Raw genomic sequence first — 17,144 nt, 5'->3', positions numbered from 1 at the left:
TAGCGCTGCACTTGTTACATATCGCCACGAACGTCAGATCGCAAGCAATAATTTTAGGGCCATTAATCCCTCATAACACTAAACTGAGGAGTGGTAAAAGCTTTTAAAGCGTCGCCTATGGCCAATTTTGGGTATGGTAGTTTGTTTTTTTTGCGATTTCACACGCGCGCACTTTTAAGGCTTGATGTGTTTGGTGTCTATTTACCCGACGTGATCCCATCTTTTATATTTTATCCAAAAATTGGGTAATAATATTTAATAATGTAACGAAAAGTTAATTTTTTTTCAAGACTTTCTGTACTTTTTTTGTTATATAGTAAAAAATAAGAACCCCAGTGGTGATTTAATACCATCAAAAGAAAGCTCTATCTGTCTACAAAAATGGTATAATATTAATTTCAGTACAGCGTTGCATGACTGAAAAAATGTCCGTTAAAGTACCGCAGCGCTGAATACTGAAAAATGGCCTGGACAGTGGTTAACCGAGTGGTTATTTCCTGACACAATTTGGAATTCATGCTGTTCCCATATTACTTAGCCTGCCTTCTGCATGTTGCAGCAAAATCTTTTTTTTCTTTTTAAACATGACAGAACTTTTTTACACAACCATCCAGTTTTGCTGATCCCTTGTACTCTGTAGCCTCATTTTCCTGCTGCTAGCTGGCAAAAGTGGAGCCCAGTGTGGTCTTCTGCTGCTGCAGCCTATCTTCTAGCGCACACTGCCCATTCAGCATTGTGGTCATCGGAAGCCTGCCCCTCAGCGGGGCGGGCTTGGATTATCGCAAGTACGATCTGCCAGTCCAAGATGGGCAGATCGTATGTTTTTTAAATTACCTTACAACCATCGCAAGACAAAAGTCTTGCAATGGTTGTAAGGCCTGTGGCCAGCTTTAGGTTTGTGATATGAGCCTCCTGTATTGAGCCGCCATCAATTGTTCCAAGGGAATTGACCTGATAAATGACTTTTCTACTTCGGCAAAAAATGTACTTAGAAGTAATACGTGAATATGTTAAATTATGCGCATGGATGGTTTCATTTGTTAAAACGGTTCTGTTGATTTTTTTTTCCCATTTTCTTCTTTTCTTCCATTGCAGGAATAGTGGCACAGGAGACCCACTTTGAAAACCTGCAGTCACTTGGGCGCTCATACATCGCAGCTTCTTATGTGAAGACTCTAGAATCAGCTGGAGCCAGAGTTATTCCTATAAGGTAATGAGTAATAGTGGACAGACACCTTGAATTAATCCTGTGGTTTATGTAACGTCCCTAATCTGTAATATGGATTAAAATGCAGGCAACCAGAGGTGCCTACATACATTTGCCTCTTACATACCACACAACTAAAACCCACGGTGATCTGTTATGGAAATAACTTTGACTTGGAAGCTGCCATTTTTAATGTGATGGATGGCCCCTACCTGCGGTATGCCTAATATTAATAAATAACATGGTTTACCTTTCTAGAATAAACCTGCCTAAAGAAGAATATGTGAAGATCTTCAACGCAATAAACGGGTATGTCCTTGGCTACTTCTTTTTAACTACCTGAGTAACTAGCCTGTATAGCACTCCATGCTAATCTCTGTTTCCATTGAAACTGCCCATATAACATAGATATTACAGTGCACTTTTATTAGAGAATGTGGCTCTTTGACTTTAACAGTCTCATAATTGGGTACCACTAAAAAAAGAATAGAATTTTATGGGGGGGAGGAGGGGTGGGGTTTCCTCTTTCTGAACATATCACTGACGATCAGGTCCAAAGAAACCACCAACCACAGCAAGCAGCTCTGGGTGACTTAGAGAAGACAGCTCACTGCCTTCAAATTACCAACTTTCTTATCTTTGCTTGTGGATTGGGTTAGAGTCTAGGTCAGGGAAAGTGTTAATATATCTGAGGGAATTTTTTGCTGGGTAAAATAAAAAGCAATTATTTTTATTTATTTCATTTTTTTTTGTTAATTTTTCTTTTTACTTTCAATAGTTCTTTATTGAAGTCAAGTGAAGCATACATAACAAAGTGCATATAACATAAGTTCATTTTTCTTTTTAATTAGACATAAAAAATGCTGAGAGTACAAAACCTGTATTGCTATCACAATGTATATGGAAAATGCAAAAAAAAATAATAGGTGGGGGATCTCTTTCTGATTTTATTGATGTTTGGGTCTCTGTTGGGAAGGCTTCTGATCACTTCCTGTCCTAGTTGACCACAGTCAAAGTGGCAGGAATTAAAGGAATCTCCCCAGTGGGAATGCAGATAGCAATATACACTTTTATCTACCTTTTAAGAAAACTCATTTTTCTAGGGTTTTACTTTAACTTGCAGATACGTAAGTTAAAATACATTTGGTGCTAAGTTGAGCAAAATCACAAGATTTTTAAGTTTTAACGTTTAACGCTCTCCTTTTGTTTTCTAGGGTTCTTCTGCCAGGTGGTGGAGTTGACCTTAAAACTTCAGAATATGCAAGAGTGTCCAAGATATTTTATGATCTGGCCATTGCGGTAAACTCATTGCTAATAACTATAATGAGGGGGATTTACTAGGACTGGAGCAGACAGAATTTGGATTTACTAGGACTGGAGCAGACAGAATTTGGTTCAGGCTGCATGGCAACCAATCAGCTTCTAGCTTTACTTTCAAAGCTCATCTGAGCAAGCTGATGATAGAGGTTGATTGGATGTCATGCTAAATATGGGACATCACAATTGTAGCCACTTAGTAGCTCTTTTGCTAAAGGCAGAAGTCAAACAGAAAGCTTTCCCTGAAAAACTAGTTAATGGTTTACACCAGCATTTCTCAAGGTTTTTTTTCAGTCATGGCACCCTTTTAAAAACATGAAAACTCTTAAGGCACCCCAGACTAAAATGTAAAAAATGACGCGTAGTTCTTTCAAAGATCTATACCAGATCCTTATCCTTGATAGGTGTCTGGTATGGATTTTAAGGGAGGACTGCATGAAAAAAATTAGAGTTCCCCCTTTCCCATCAGAAGCCCTTTTCACATCAGAGTCCCCCCTGGATTGCTGGTGCTCGCCTACACCATGGAAATGCATGACACTGTGTGAAAATTTGAAGACACCCTGGTTGAGAGAGGCTGGTTTACACTACCATCCTACCCTAAATCAATCTGTGTCAATCATGATTAAGGTCAACTTTTTGAATACATTAGAAATGTGAGCAGAGTACTGTCATGTATTAAAAGGGAATGTACTCTAGAGACAAAGTGATCATTTTGCCACTTATTAGATCGCTGGTTCGGCCTCATCTTGAATATGTGGTTCAGTTTTGGTCACCAATCCACTGAAAGGATGTCCTGGAGAAGGTCCAGAGAAGGGCAACTAAACTAATAAATTGGCTGGAGGATCAAAGCTATGAGACTAGGTTGCTAAATTTAAACTTGTTCACACTAGAAGTGAGGAGATTAAGAGGAGACATGATTTTGATGTACAAAATGTTTAGTGATAAGACAACATCCGCAATACACTTTTTACTCTAAACTCCGTAACAAGGACTAGAGGCCACCACTTAAAACTGGTGGAGGAAAGATTTATCCACAAATGGCGTAGGGGCTTCTTTTCAGTTAGAGCGATTTACATTTTGGAACTCTCTGCCACAAGCAGTGTTATCTGCAAAAAATATTGATTTGTTCAAAAATCAATTAGGTACCTTCCTCAGAGACGGTAACATACCGTGGTGCAGGTACTCTTAAATACTAGACCACACAGGGACTCTTTTACAGTTATAAGACAGTGTCTTATTTTCGGGGAAACACGGTATGTAACTATGTAACCGGATGTCATAACTTGCTTTAAACTAATGAGTAAGATGAGCCTAACATTGTCATGAATGTCTCTCTCTTACAGGCTAATGACAGAGGTGACTCTTTTCCCATTTGGGGAACATGCTTAGGATTTGAAGAACTGACAGTTCTAACAAGCGGGGAACTTCTCTTAACACTAACAAATACAGAGGACATTTCATTGCCTCTAAACTTCACTGATAGTAAGTACTTTACAGAAGGGGGTTTCAACTATTTAGAGCAACTTACAGGAGAGCTCTGTTTGAGGAGAAAAAACACCTGTCAGGATCTGGATCTGAACCCAGGGTCTCTGCTATGATTGATAATGGCTTTTCCTTCTGAACCACTTGAAACTCAGGATAGCTCCTTGCCTGATCTCTTGTGCAATCTCCTTTAGTCCTAGTTTTATGCTGACCTCCAAACTCCTTGCTCCCCCCCCCCCCTAAACGTCCTATTTAAGCCATGTCTCTGCGCTTCCTGTTTGCCAGATTATTGTGCTCCTGCCAATATCTTGCTTTCAGTTCTTGCTGCCAAACTATATCCTTTAAGCAGAACTCCGGGTAAAATTTGTATTAACCCTTGCAGTGGGCTACCTCCACTCTGCAAGGGTTAGGTGCTCGATTGTGTCTAGCTTCAAAAAGGAAAGTTGTACTCACCCGATCCTCTGAGACGGCTTGCTTTTAAACTGGTCACTTCCGCCTTACTCCTCCTCCGCTGTAACAGTCTCATAAATCATCACGTTCTATACACAGTGTATAGGACATGAGGATGCTGACGAACATACCATCACTGCAGCAAAGGAAGAGACGGGCAGGAGGGAGCGCTGTGACAGCTGGCTGGCTTGGAGGATCAGATGAGTATATCTTTTTGCTATTTTTAAACCTAGACACAAACGAGCAGTTACCCCTTGTAGTGCGGGGGTAGCCCCCCTGCATTGGTTGAGAATCGTTTTACCAGGAGTTCTGCTTTAAACCTGCTATTTGTGTACCAATCCTTGGCTGCTGATTACCGACTACATTTATGGACTTCCAGTTTAAACCTGATACCTTTTGGCTACTGACCTTGGCTTATTCACTGACGATGCTTCTGCCTGCTCTTATACTGTTACTGACCACTAGTGTACCGACCCCGGCCTGTTTATACCACAAACTTGTCTGCTGTTTTAGCTACAGGACTCCAAGCTTGATCCCACATCGTGATGACACCACTGTTCAGGTTAAAGTGACCCTGTCACCACAAGGTCGCTTCTACAAAAGAAGCCTATATGTACTTACCGCTCCGGCTGCCCTTGTGCTAAAAAGCTAGAACATCTCTGATCCCCAGCTGTCTCATGTATGTGACCGGATGAGTCAAATATTTGCCCCTCCTGCCAGTTCTTATGTCCTGTAATGCCAGTGCCTTTTTAAGTACATGGGCAGCCGGAGAGGTAAGTAAGTAAATGCTTCTTTTACAGATGATCTGTGGTCACTTAACTTTGTACATTATACAGATTTTAGGCAGATTTCTGCTCTGTGCTTCCTGTGCACACAATTCATTTAACAGGCGCTAAGTGGAAACGCCCGCCTGCTATATCACATGATTAACTGCAAGGTTGTAATCATACTGCCGAGGAAAGTAAGCCAATCACATAAACAAGAAGTTCGATTTTTCACTGTGTTCTGTATACAAACAGAGCTTAGACTACCTTTCATTTTTCACTGATGCAAACGGGAAGTTTTAGAAGTTGCTCCATTGTGAAATGGAAAGGTAATTTATAATAATATTCTAAGCTACACTGTGTAGCATCTAAATATTGATCAGTTTTAACAAAAGTTGAGTTTTCTTTTGAAGGAGAAGTGCGTAAAAAGTAAAACATACTCTCCCTGCTACTTAGAGCCAACATCAGACACTCCATCTGTCACATGACGGCTCTATACGGAGAGCTGAGCGATCGTATATCCACTGATCACTCAGTCTTCTCCCTGCCGAGAGCGGTGCATGTCAGTCACTCCTCCTTGTAGAGATTCCCCCCTTCCCTCTCCATTTCTCCAGTGTTCATTAGAGGGACAGAGAGGGGAGGGGGTGGGCACAGCTGGCACTGGCTATAGAGAGGCAGAGCCAACTGTCACTTAGTCAGCTGGGGAGGATCCTGACAATATTGTCAGGATCCTTCCCAGCTCCAATGGTGTAAATGTACTCCTGTGACCTAAAAGATAAGTAAAAGCAAAAAAAAAAAAGGTTTTTCTTTATTTTTGTCTTTTTTTGCACACATTTTAAAATCCACATTTTGGGTCTGAAGATTACTTAGACCCCCCAGAATGATATATTTCTGGAAAGAGACCCTGTAGAGTAAAATGGTAGCATTTACGATTTTTATGTTGCATGATATTCGCGCAGCTGTTTATCAAACTGTTTATTAGTAAAAAATACAGATAAGTTAATTTGAGTGTATCTAAACACAATATATTACCCAATGTTTGGTGAAGTATAAAAGATAAGGGTCGTGCTGAGTAAATAGATACCCAACATGTCAAGCATGGATGAAATGGGGAAAAACCTATGGTACCTATAATTGTCCATAGGCGATGCTTTCGAATTTTTACAGGTCATTAATTCAGAGTTTACCATGAATAAGGGCCCTAGAGTTTTTGCTCTCACTCCACCGTGCGTGGCGATACTAAGACGTGTGGCCTGATCATCGTTTTTGTACGTAGGTGCACCCAACGCGTCTTTGCATTAGTATGTGCATGGGGGGCAGGTCCTCTTTTAAGAAGAATTTAGGGGTCTCTCCTTCAATGTCACATTTTATGTAGTAGCTGGGGAGGAGAAAAGGGGAATACTATAGAATATCACTTGACAGCTTTGAGTCTTCTGGGGCTGCTGACATCACATCCAAGATGGCAGCACCCAGCTACAGTCTCAGGGCTTTTGGCTTGTCTTTACAAGGGAGGCTTTTACAGGTAAATAATACAAATACAATCTATTAAATACACCTATAATCTTATAGGGAGGTTTTTGTTGAAATGAGTGGTCTGGTGACAGGGTCTGTTTAAAGAGAATTGTTTGTTCATTCATTGATGGCAGTACATTTGTGGAAATATGGTTAATCCTTTCATTGTATTCTTCATGTTTATTTTATTCAGACTGTACCATAAAGGATTCACTGTCTTCTGTATTGGCTTCATCTTGTAGGTGCTTTACACAGCAAATTATTCCAAAAGATGCCCCTGCCACTGTATAAATCTCTGTCAACCATGCCCATAACTGCAAATTTCCACGACTGGAGTCTGTCAGTGCAGGTGCGTGAACACATAATACTTTGCTTATTCCCTCTCTCTGGGTTTATATGTGCTGCTGAGGGGTAGGCAACATCGGCACTCCAGCTGTAGTGAAACTGAAAATCCCATAATGCCTCTGCTTCTGAAAGTCATGCCTAAAGTTTTCAAACTATTGCAAGTTGTCCAAACTATTACAATGACTCATGGGACTTGTAGTTCCACAACAGCTGGAGTGTCACAGATGCCTACACCATGTCATAATCACATATTATCTTTTGACTTATTTTATATATCATACATCTACTGAGTTACAGACGATGCCTAAGTCTGTCCTCACACATTACAATCTGAATGTACAATCTCCTTTAGCGGTACCGATAGCCATGTAGTGTGCAGGCCTACCTGAGTGGGTTGTTTAGGAAGGCCCTTTATATTACAGAGCTGTTCATAAATCTAATGGGGATTGTACAGTCAGACTGTAATGTATTCAGCCAGCTAAAGACAATAAAAACAAAAATCTACAACAGACCGAAATCAAAATGATTATTATTACAGGTATTTCTATGTTGCAATCAATTGACACACCAATTTACATATTATTCACATATCAGTCCCTGCCCTCAATGGAAATCTGACGGGGGTTCTTGCCTTCCCCCTAACTCTACTACAAAGCACATTTTTATTTCTGTGTTGGTGTTGGAGAGTTCCCCTCACTTCCTTCCTTGCTCAGGCTCCTGCAGTCCCTTCCTTCCAGTCGCTGTCTGTACATTGTGCATTGGAGCCAGTGAAGCATTGCAACCATGATCAGTGGATTACAGGTGCAATGCTCTGGTTCCTGCAGATTCTCCCTCCCATCTCTGTCCATACCTTGGTACAGACATTCAGTTACAGGGACGGGAGGAAGTACGAATGGAATACAAGAGCAGTGACGTCGCTACATTTATACTTAATTGAGAGTGTGGTGGTAGAGGGGGCTTGTAGTAACAATCACAGATCCTGTGAGTGGATGACACTCCAAATATAAAAGATGACAGTAGTCTGTGGAGTGAAGAACCTCACTATTCAAATAAGTGGAGGGGTGGGAAGGTGGTGGGGGTTGACAATGTAGCCATTAATCTATTCAATAAATCATACCTTGTCATACTCCATGGCAAATTCTGCATTTGGTGAACACGTTGTTAGTTTACTGACAGTGTAATGCAAGGGTAGCCAAACTCTGCCCTTCCAGCTGTGATGAAACTATAAATTCCAGTGGCGGAACAATCACAATAGTGACCCAGGCGGCCGCTATGGGGCCCGAGGCACAGGGGGGCCCGGCTAGGACGCCCACCTGATGCTGTGCGGGCCGTCTGGGTCGCTATGGCATCTCAGGCGGCTCTGAGGTGGAATGTGTCACTGTTAGATCACTGACAACTTGTCAGTGATCTGTGCAGCGGCTTGTTCCTCCACACAGCTGCTGCTGAGTCAGTGACAGCCAACAGCTGTGGAGGAGGAGGCCGGCCCGGCTTCGGCAGAGAAGGAGGAGGTGGGGCCCGGTGATGGAGGAGGCGGGTCCCAGCGACGGAGGAGGCGGAGATCGATCAGGGCTGACAGGTAAGAGGGTTTGACCAGCCCACTTGAGACCCTGCAGAGCCCACCATAGAGGGTCTATGGTGGGCTCTGCAGGGTCACTCTTGGGTGGGTTGTTTGGGTTATCAGGTGGCCGTAACTAGACATCATAGGGCCCCATACAAAATTTTGCTATGGGGCCCTGTGATTTCTAGTTACGCCCTTTACAAATTTCATCATGTATCTGCCTCTGGGACTTATGTCTGTGGCTGTCACAGTCTTGCAATGCCTAATGGGATTTGTAGTTGCACCACAGCTGGAGGGCCAGTTTTTATACCCCTGGTGTAATTAATCTAACAGGCTGCTAGTTTTATATAATGTTGTTTATTTTTATGTGTTCTTGTATATGTTTTACTTCACAGAATTTTACAGCAAATGAGAAGCTAAGAAAGTTCTATAATGTTTTGTCAACAAACTCCGATGGTGTGTTGGAATTTGTGTCTACTATGGAAGGTAGGAATCGGACCATTCTTGCTGTGTTATTATAGAAAACGCAGGATTTAATGTTCTCCATTTGTTCAAGTTTTTGTACACAAGATGTATTTAAGTGGATGTAAAGCAGAAAAATCATCTGCTACTTTCTCCCTTTTAGTTCGTTAAATATACCATTTGGAAGCATTTTGTTATATCTGTATGATAAGTGCAAAAATAGCTGTTGATCATGTCCGAATTTCAGAGCTGTCCTGTGGACACTCTGTGTTATCTGAAGCAGTCCAATTTGGTCTCCTACTTCAGAGTTTTTTTTGGCACAGTGGTGAGGTGATTAGCACTTCTGCCTTGTAACACTGGGGGTCCCTGATTCAAATCCCGGTCAGGACACTATCTGGAAGGAGTTTGCATGTTCTCCCTGTACGTGTGTGGGCTTCCTCCGGGTACTCTGGTTTCCTGCCACACTCCAAAGACGTGCTGGAAGGTTAATTGGCTCCTGTCTAAATCGGCCCTAGTGTGTGTGTGTGTATGCATTTGAGATGCGGACCTTCGGTTGTAAATTCCTTGTGGGCAGGGGCTGTGTAAATTGTCAGCGTTGTATAAATACCTGTAATAAATAAATTGGTGTCTATGTCTTAGAGATTGGGAGGGTTGATCTTTTTAGCAAAAGACAACTGGACACGGCTGACACCGCTCCGTCCACAAAAAGTGCGTGTGTGTGTCCACAACAGGACTTAGGAGCTGAGTGCGTTTCTCTCAGTAGGTATTTTTCGGTACTTGAAGGGTCTTTACAAGGATAAAACAAAGGAACATGTGCACGTATTGCAGAGATGTACTGCATACTATGCTGACATACACTTACAAAATCACTGTTATGGGACTAAAGCAGATTCAGTTTAAGCTTTCTGACATGTCTCTAGTAAATCATAACATAGCCATGTAAAGTTAAAAGAGGAATGTACTCGACTTAGTTTAATCCGAAGTTGGGGTCCAGTCACACCATAGTGTTGCATTAAACGCAAGATACCATACGTTTAGCACTCAATCCTCTGAGATGGCTTGCTCTTAGACCATTCCCTGGAGCCTGTCTCCTCCTCCGCTGCAGCGTTCTAAGATTTCTTGAGTCCTCATATCCTATACACAGTGTATAGGAAGAGAGGATGCTGAGGGAAATACCATCGCTGCAGCAGGGGAGACAGGTTTCAGGGACTGGAGTCTAAGTCAGCTGGCTCTGGGGATCGGGTGAGTATAACTTTGTTTTAGCACCTAGACAAAAAAGAGCACTTAACCCTTGACATGCAGGGTAGCCCAAATGCTGGGGTTAAGAACACTTTTACCCAGAGTTCTGCTTTAAATAATTTTATAGCTGGCCTAAGAGGTTATTTATATCTGTTTGCAGTTCTGCTTTAAGTCTTTAGACAGCTAATAAAAAAAAAAAAAAACGTAGGCACCCAAATATAGACGGCATTTAGAAAATGTGGAGGATTGGTTCTAATGAAAAGTGACATTTTAGCTTTGTTGAAGAATAAATAGCCCACTACATATATTGCATGCATGTGACACTACATATATTGCATGCATGTGACACTACATATATTGCATGCATGTGACACTACATATATTGCATGCATGTGACACTACATATATTGCATGCATTTGTACAATCTGCATAGGAGATATTACTAACGCCCCTAAATTGGGAAAGCTGAAGAGACTCTCAGAGACAAATGGGAAGATCTCAAGGGGGAAGATTAGTTCTGAAAACAAGGTTTAGGATGCAGATCTTGTGATTTTTATTAAAAGAATGCAATTTACGTTCGCACATTGTGTTTTACTTCTCTTTAGTTAAGGTTGTGGTACAGAGTATGTGTCACACATGTGGTTTGTCTGTCTAGCATGGGGACAAGTAACTTATTTATTTTTTGTTAAAAAAAATACATTGCTTAGGTTTTAAAAAAGAAACATTTAAAATGGTAATACACGTACAATAAATACAAAAAAAGTTGCACGGGGATAAGGAGTACATTTCCCTATACAATGTCAGCACAGAAAATTAATCATATTTCAGTTGTAAATTTGCGTTTACACGTACAATAAAACTCCATCCAAAAGCTCTTGTTTTTGTTTCAGATAGACTGGGGAAGGTTTCTTACATCACTTAAAGTGACACTAAACTCAGGAGTTAAATCATAAAAATGCATTCAAACTATTAAGAAAAATGTATCTTATTTATGTATCACTCAGCTGTAGATCCTCAAATCATCTCTGAATTCATGCCGACACTGTCCTTCCTTCTGGAGGGTGGCTACTTTTGTTTCCCATGTTCCCTGTGTGTGTTGTAAAGTAGCCACCGCTCCAAGTTCTCCCATAATAGACCATAACATCAATACAAATGAGTAAACTAAACATGAGATTGTAGTCCATCACAGAAGTGATTTGGATCAGTGGCTACTTTGCAATACACACAGGAACCATGGGGAACAAACAAGCCCCCTATGTGATAACAAATATAAAATGACTGAGACCCCTAATGTCTCCATAAAGAGGACCTAAGACCCCTAATGTCACCTAGGGACCCCCAGAGAAGCTGATGGAGCAGAGATCTACTTCACCAGCTTTTTCTCAGGTTATAGCAGCCTGAGAAATGAAAGCTAAAGGCGGAAGTGATGTAATACTTCCGCCTTCAAGCATTGGAGGAGAGATCAGCAGTGGGGGAATGCTGATCTCTCCTCTGTTCCTTGTGTAAGGATCCGCTGTGGCAGGCCCGTGGGGGCAGCAGAGCCCTGGATAACTGGCAACAGTGTAGAGGTGGAGGCGGGGGGAGCGCAGAGGGCAGCCGCAGATTGTCATCATACAGGTGAGCGGGCCACTATAGAGCGGCCGAACACTTGTATGTTTTGCGGGGGGAAAAATCATGTACATGCACGCAGGGGCGTATATGCCGCGAGGCAAACAAGGCGTTTGCCTGGAGCGGCAGATTCGCTGAGGGCGGCGTTGCTGCCTTGCCTAGGACATGGGGGGGGTGCTGTATGAGCAGCGGCGGGTCAGTCAGGGGAGGGGGGATTTTCCGAGAAGCTGCGGGGGAGGGGGCGGCGCTGCTGCCTTGCCTAGGGCAGCAGCAAAGTTAAATACGCCGCTGTATGCACGTCCACCGGCTGGGAAGAGTTCACTGTATTTACAACGGGCGGATGGCAAGCGGCTAAAGAGCCTCAGGGAAAATATTTACTTAACCCTTGCATTGGGGCTACCCCTGCACTGCAAGAGTTAAGTGCTCGTTTTTGTCTGGCTTCAAAAATAACATTTATACTCTCCTGATCCTTGGAGCCAGCTTGCTATAAGACCACTCCTTCCAGCCTCGCTCCCCCTCAACTGCATCGGTCTAAGGGCTGATGAGTCATCACATCCTATACACTGTGTAGGACGTGAGGACGCCAAGGGACATTCCATTGCTGCAGCACAGGTGAAGAGGGGCAAAAGGGGCCGGTCTAAGAGCAAGCCATCTCCGAGGATTGGGTGAATGTAACTTTATTATTGGAGTAGCTCCACTGCAAGGGTTAAGAAATAATTTCCCTGGAGTAATGCTTTAATGCAATTTTCTTTGTCTGTTAATCTGCAGCCAGCTGCAATTTTCTAGAACTGAAAATTTTTTTGTTTTCTTGTAACCATGGCAGCTGGGGACATTCTGTAAGCTATGGGGTCTATTTAAAATAAGTGCTATGGCCATGCTGTGGCTATACCACTGCATTAAAAAATGAAAGACCCCCCAGAACGTTTATAAAGCAGAGCGATCTTACAGTGCTACACATGTGAAGTACAATAGACTGTAGACATTTGGTTAACATCTCTCTCTCTCTATGCCTTGGGAAGGGAAAAGGGTCAGCAAGGCTGCAAGGAGCTTTTTCAAGAAGTTGGAAGATCTCTGCATGTGGTACCATGCCCATACAACATCATTATTTCACATCATGCTATTGAAATGTAGATTCCTTGTAAGATACAGACTGTAAGGGCTTCATTTATAAACCTGTAGTCCGGGATATAGCACGGCACTAGCCCCTAGATGGTGCCATCAGAAATTCCTGTACTTGTCAGCACCATCTACAAGGGTTCATGCCATGTGAATTGCATAGCCAGGCAGACGTTTTATGAATAAAGAGTTTGTTCATGGCAGTTTTGAACAGAACAAGGTCTTCATTGCATTCTAGATCACCCGGTGGCCTGTTGGAAGACATGGGGATTCCAACAAAAGACGACATGGAAACTAATGCTATGGCTAGTCTAGTAGAAACCACATAGTGTATGTGTATGCCACAATGGTGGCTCTCTGAATTAATTTTGGGGTGGCAGTTGGACATGGCCAAGATCATAAGGATAGTAAAGTTAAAACAGAACCATTTCACCAATCGGCAGTTTGCTGCTTTGTTTCTGTTGCAGTGAATGTAACCTCTGCTGGTCTGTTTCAATGTAAATGCATGAACACAATGATTGTGAGTGTTTCCTGTTCTGACAGCCTTGTATTCTGTATTTTCCAGCATATGAATACCCATTTTATGGAGTTCAGTGGCATCCAGAAAAGAGTCCATTTGAATGGAGAGAAACCTCTGATATATCCCATACCGCTGAAGCTATACATGTGGCTTTTTACATGGCTCAATTTTTTGTTAATGACGGTAACAACTTCACACTAAAATAAATTTTGATTATTGGAAGCTAAATGAATGTCAATAATTCATGTAGCACTATAAAGTTTAAGATGTGCCTGACATGAACAGATTATTGGTAGATGAGGGGTACCCCCAAACTTTAGATGACAGTCGGTCATTCCTGCCTGATCTGGTGTGAAATCAGTTTGCCCAAGTCCTCCCAAAACTGTGACTGCCATCCCAGCCCAATCAGTGGTGGCAGATGTGGCGGGGAGCATTCCCCACTCCTTTGTGACATATAGCTGGGGGAATGCGCCTCTCCATAACTGATTGGGTCGGGAGGAGGGATGGCAGTCACAGTTTTGAGTGAGCTTGGCCGAACTGGATTTTCACCAAGCCCAGGCTCATCACTAATGGAGCAGAGTGATCAGTATAGACCAGTGATGGCGAACCTTGGCACTCCAGCTGTTTTGGAACTACAAGTCCCATGAGGCATTGCAAGGCTCTGACAGCCACAGACATAACTCTCAGAGGCAGATGCATGTTGGGATATGCAGTTTTGGCACAGCTGGAGTGCCAAGGTTCGCCACCACTGGTATAGACTATACCTGCTGAACACTTTGTTCCCTGCAAGTGCTCAACTGAGCTCAGGGAGACCTCGCGTATATACGGACATTACCTGTAAACATCAGATCAGGAGAATGTTCACTTATGTCTGTAGGTACCCTTTACCCTTCTTATCTGCATGCAATCTTAAAGAAAGACAACTACAAACAATAGTACAAGCAACAATTCCTTGACACAATTCTGCGAAGATTCTCATTGTCAGTGGGATGGTACAGTCAGAATCTTTGTGTTTTAGGATGATTTTACAAGACACAATTGTCCACAGATTGTACAGTGTTATCGCTGTGTGTGGTCACATTACATAGCCTACCTCAGCTTTCAGCAACACTTTCTTTTTAGTGACCATTCATCAACAGATGGCTACATGGAATAACAGGTGGTAGAAGATCTCCCTGTCACTGCTGAACACGGCTTGTTAGAAAATATCTGTAAGAAATAATGAGCCTTTCTGATGCTTGCAAGTGCACCTTATTGTTCTGTCATTAACCCATTCCCAGCTTAATTGTGATGAGCAGCTCTTGCATCTGTCTCTCATTTGCAAATATAAAGCAAAGTGTACAATCTGATACAATTCCCTATAACAAAACTAGGCAATATGAGGATAATCCTTAGCAATCCATTTAATTGGTATAAAATATCAGATATCAATATCTCTCTTAAAGAATAACAGGTGGCACAATAGCTCCCCCTCATTCCAAAAATCATAACTTGTAACATTTCTCCCAAACGTGGCCAACTTTTGGCTGTGGAGCACACATCCTGTAAAAAGATTCTTCTCACCTTAATGAAGAATGATCACAATGATCTACAGAGGTTTTCCAGATGGGAAAATCTCTGCATATAGTGAGGACTTGGTACTGAGGAGTTACCCCGTGCATTACAGGACTGTATCAGGTGATGCTTGAATTGGATGTAGCTGGTAATTGGTAAATTGATCATTGAATCAGGAAATACTTACTATTGGGTTTTCTGTATACATGCCATGGGTGTAGTAGTGGATAGTATCTATAGTATGTAAAAAAACAAAAACATTTAAACCGTGTGAATAAAGGGTAACCAAAAACCCCTGGCAGTGTTATGGTTTGTCCCAGCCCCTGTCATTTTTGGCTTGCAGCTTGGCCAGCATGTAAATGTGAAAAATATGAAAAAAAAAATTCAGATACTGAAAACTATTATTATGGGGCTGATTTATAAATCTAGCGTATAGTGGGAGAATGCTGTTTATGCAACACTACCGCCACTAGATGCAGCTGAGGAGCATAGGAACTCCTTGGCTCCATCAAGTGAGGTAATGTACGAACAGCATTTACCCAGTTATATACTGGTGGAAGATTTATAAATCAGCCCCATAATTTCAGTATGTGAATTATTTTTCTTTACTGGAGATACGCTGGGGCCCTATGTGTATTACCCCATACAGTTATCAGAATACATTATTTTTTCTCCCAATGGGGTGCTTTAAGAATTTGCATTTTCTAAATGGTGACCCATTGATTTTATTGATGATTCCTCATTGATTCCTGTGGAAGACATAGATCACTCATTCCCTCGCTGCATACGTTTCACCCTGCTAATGAGGTTTTTAGGCCAGTGGGGATGTGCATGAATTTGACCCCTGTTAATAAACATCTCTTAGACTACCAGGAAAAAAAAAGCCCCTGAAGTCATTTTTTTTGTGTATGCTATAAATAATTTGTGATGCACTAACTGTATTTTTTTTCCCCTACAGCTAGAAAAAGTCAGCACCAGTACTCCGAGGAAGCAGAAACATCACATCCATTAATATATAATTACTGCCCAACGTACACTGGAAATATTTCCGTCTTTGAACAAATGTATTTTTTCTGAAGTTATTAAACTTGCTTTTAATGTGCTGCAGCCTGTGGTGAGAACATATTTTTGCTATGCACTTTATACTTTATGACGCCAATGCATTGATCATAGGAAAGTCATATATTTTTTATTTTTTTTTACAAATTGGTGTTCCTTTGCCAACTAAGAGCTGTCAAGCCAATTCTGCTTTTATTTTGACTGTTTAAATTATTGATTTAGTAAAGCTACTTGTGTTACTGGGATTGCAGTCGGTAACACTGAATGTAAAGCTGCGTTTATTATCTGCAATGTGCGGAGAATCCTGTGTGTCTGCTATTCTTCTTTCATTTTTTTCCCCATTCCTGGAAGGGGCCATAACAATTAAATGCTGACTTGACACTTCAGTCTGACTTGTGTTTTTTGTTTTTAGGCTATTTTTCCTTTTAAATTCCTGCAACAAATTTGTGCTTTTATTCAATCACAGGGTATACTTAAATCAAACCTATGGCCTCTGAAATCCATATTTTTACTATTCACCCTTTGGCTCAACCACTTTTATGACTTGCACATCCTACCACACTGCATAGCAAGGAAGGGGATATAACTGTTTCAATTGCAAGGAAAGAAACCTGACCCTAGGTTCTTTATGCACCTGTTTGCATGTTAACAGTGCTAGACTGACATCACTGTGTGTCATGATCCAGCCAAGAGGAAGTAGGTCTGGATCATATTTGCACTTATTGTTAAACATTTTTAAGATCACAGTACAACTTAGGGCAAAATGTTAGGCTTAGTTTACCTTTTAGACCATGTTTAGACTTATGTAAAAGGTATCTGTTGATGAATACAAGTGGTCCAGAACCCTGAAATGTAATTGCCTATGTGGACTGAGTTCCTGAAAAGCTGCACATTTTTAGTTAAATTTCAATATATATGTATATATGTGTGCTAAGACACTTAAAACATTA

At 41.6% G+C, this 17,144-nt stretch overlaps 1 protein-coding gene across 1 annotated transcript; it reads left to right on the top strand.

Moving 5' to 3' along the window:
* Window positions 1-1,082: 1,082 nt before the first annotated feature.
* GGH (gamma-glutamyl hydrolase) lies at window positions 1,083-16,218 on the top strand (the record flags this gene model as incomplete). The annotated part of the gene is made up of 8 exons (XM_018568103.1): window positions 1,083-1,210; window positions 1,466-1,516; window positions 2,422-2,506; window positions 3,868-4,006; window positions 6,975-7,081; window positions 9,031-9,121; window positions 13,627-13,764; window positions 16,094-16,218. Coding segments are annotated over 8 exons (858 nt in total), but the record flags the coding sequence as incomplete, so codon positions are not given.
* Between the last annotated feature and the right edge of the window lie 926 nt (window positions 16,219-17,144).

The sequence above is a fragment of the Nanorana parkeri genome, unplaced genomic scaffold (genome assembly GCF_000935625.1).
Source record: "Nanorana parkeri isolate BGI_ZX_2015 unplaced genomic scaffold, ASM93562v1 scaffold1137, whole genome shotgun sequence".
NCBI lineage: Eukaryota > Metazoa > Chordata > Amphibia > Anura > Dicroglossidae > Nanorana > Nanorana parkeri.
The sequence above is the reverse complement of the archived record's forward strand: the minus strand, read 5'-3'. Positions and strand labels throughout refer to the sequence as shown.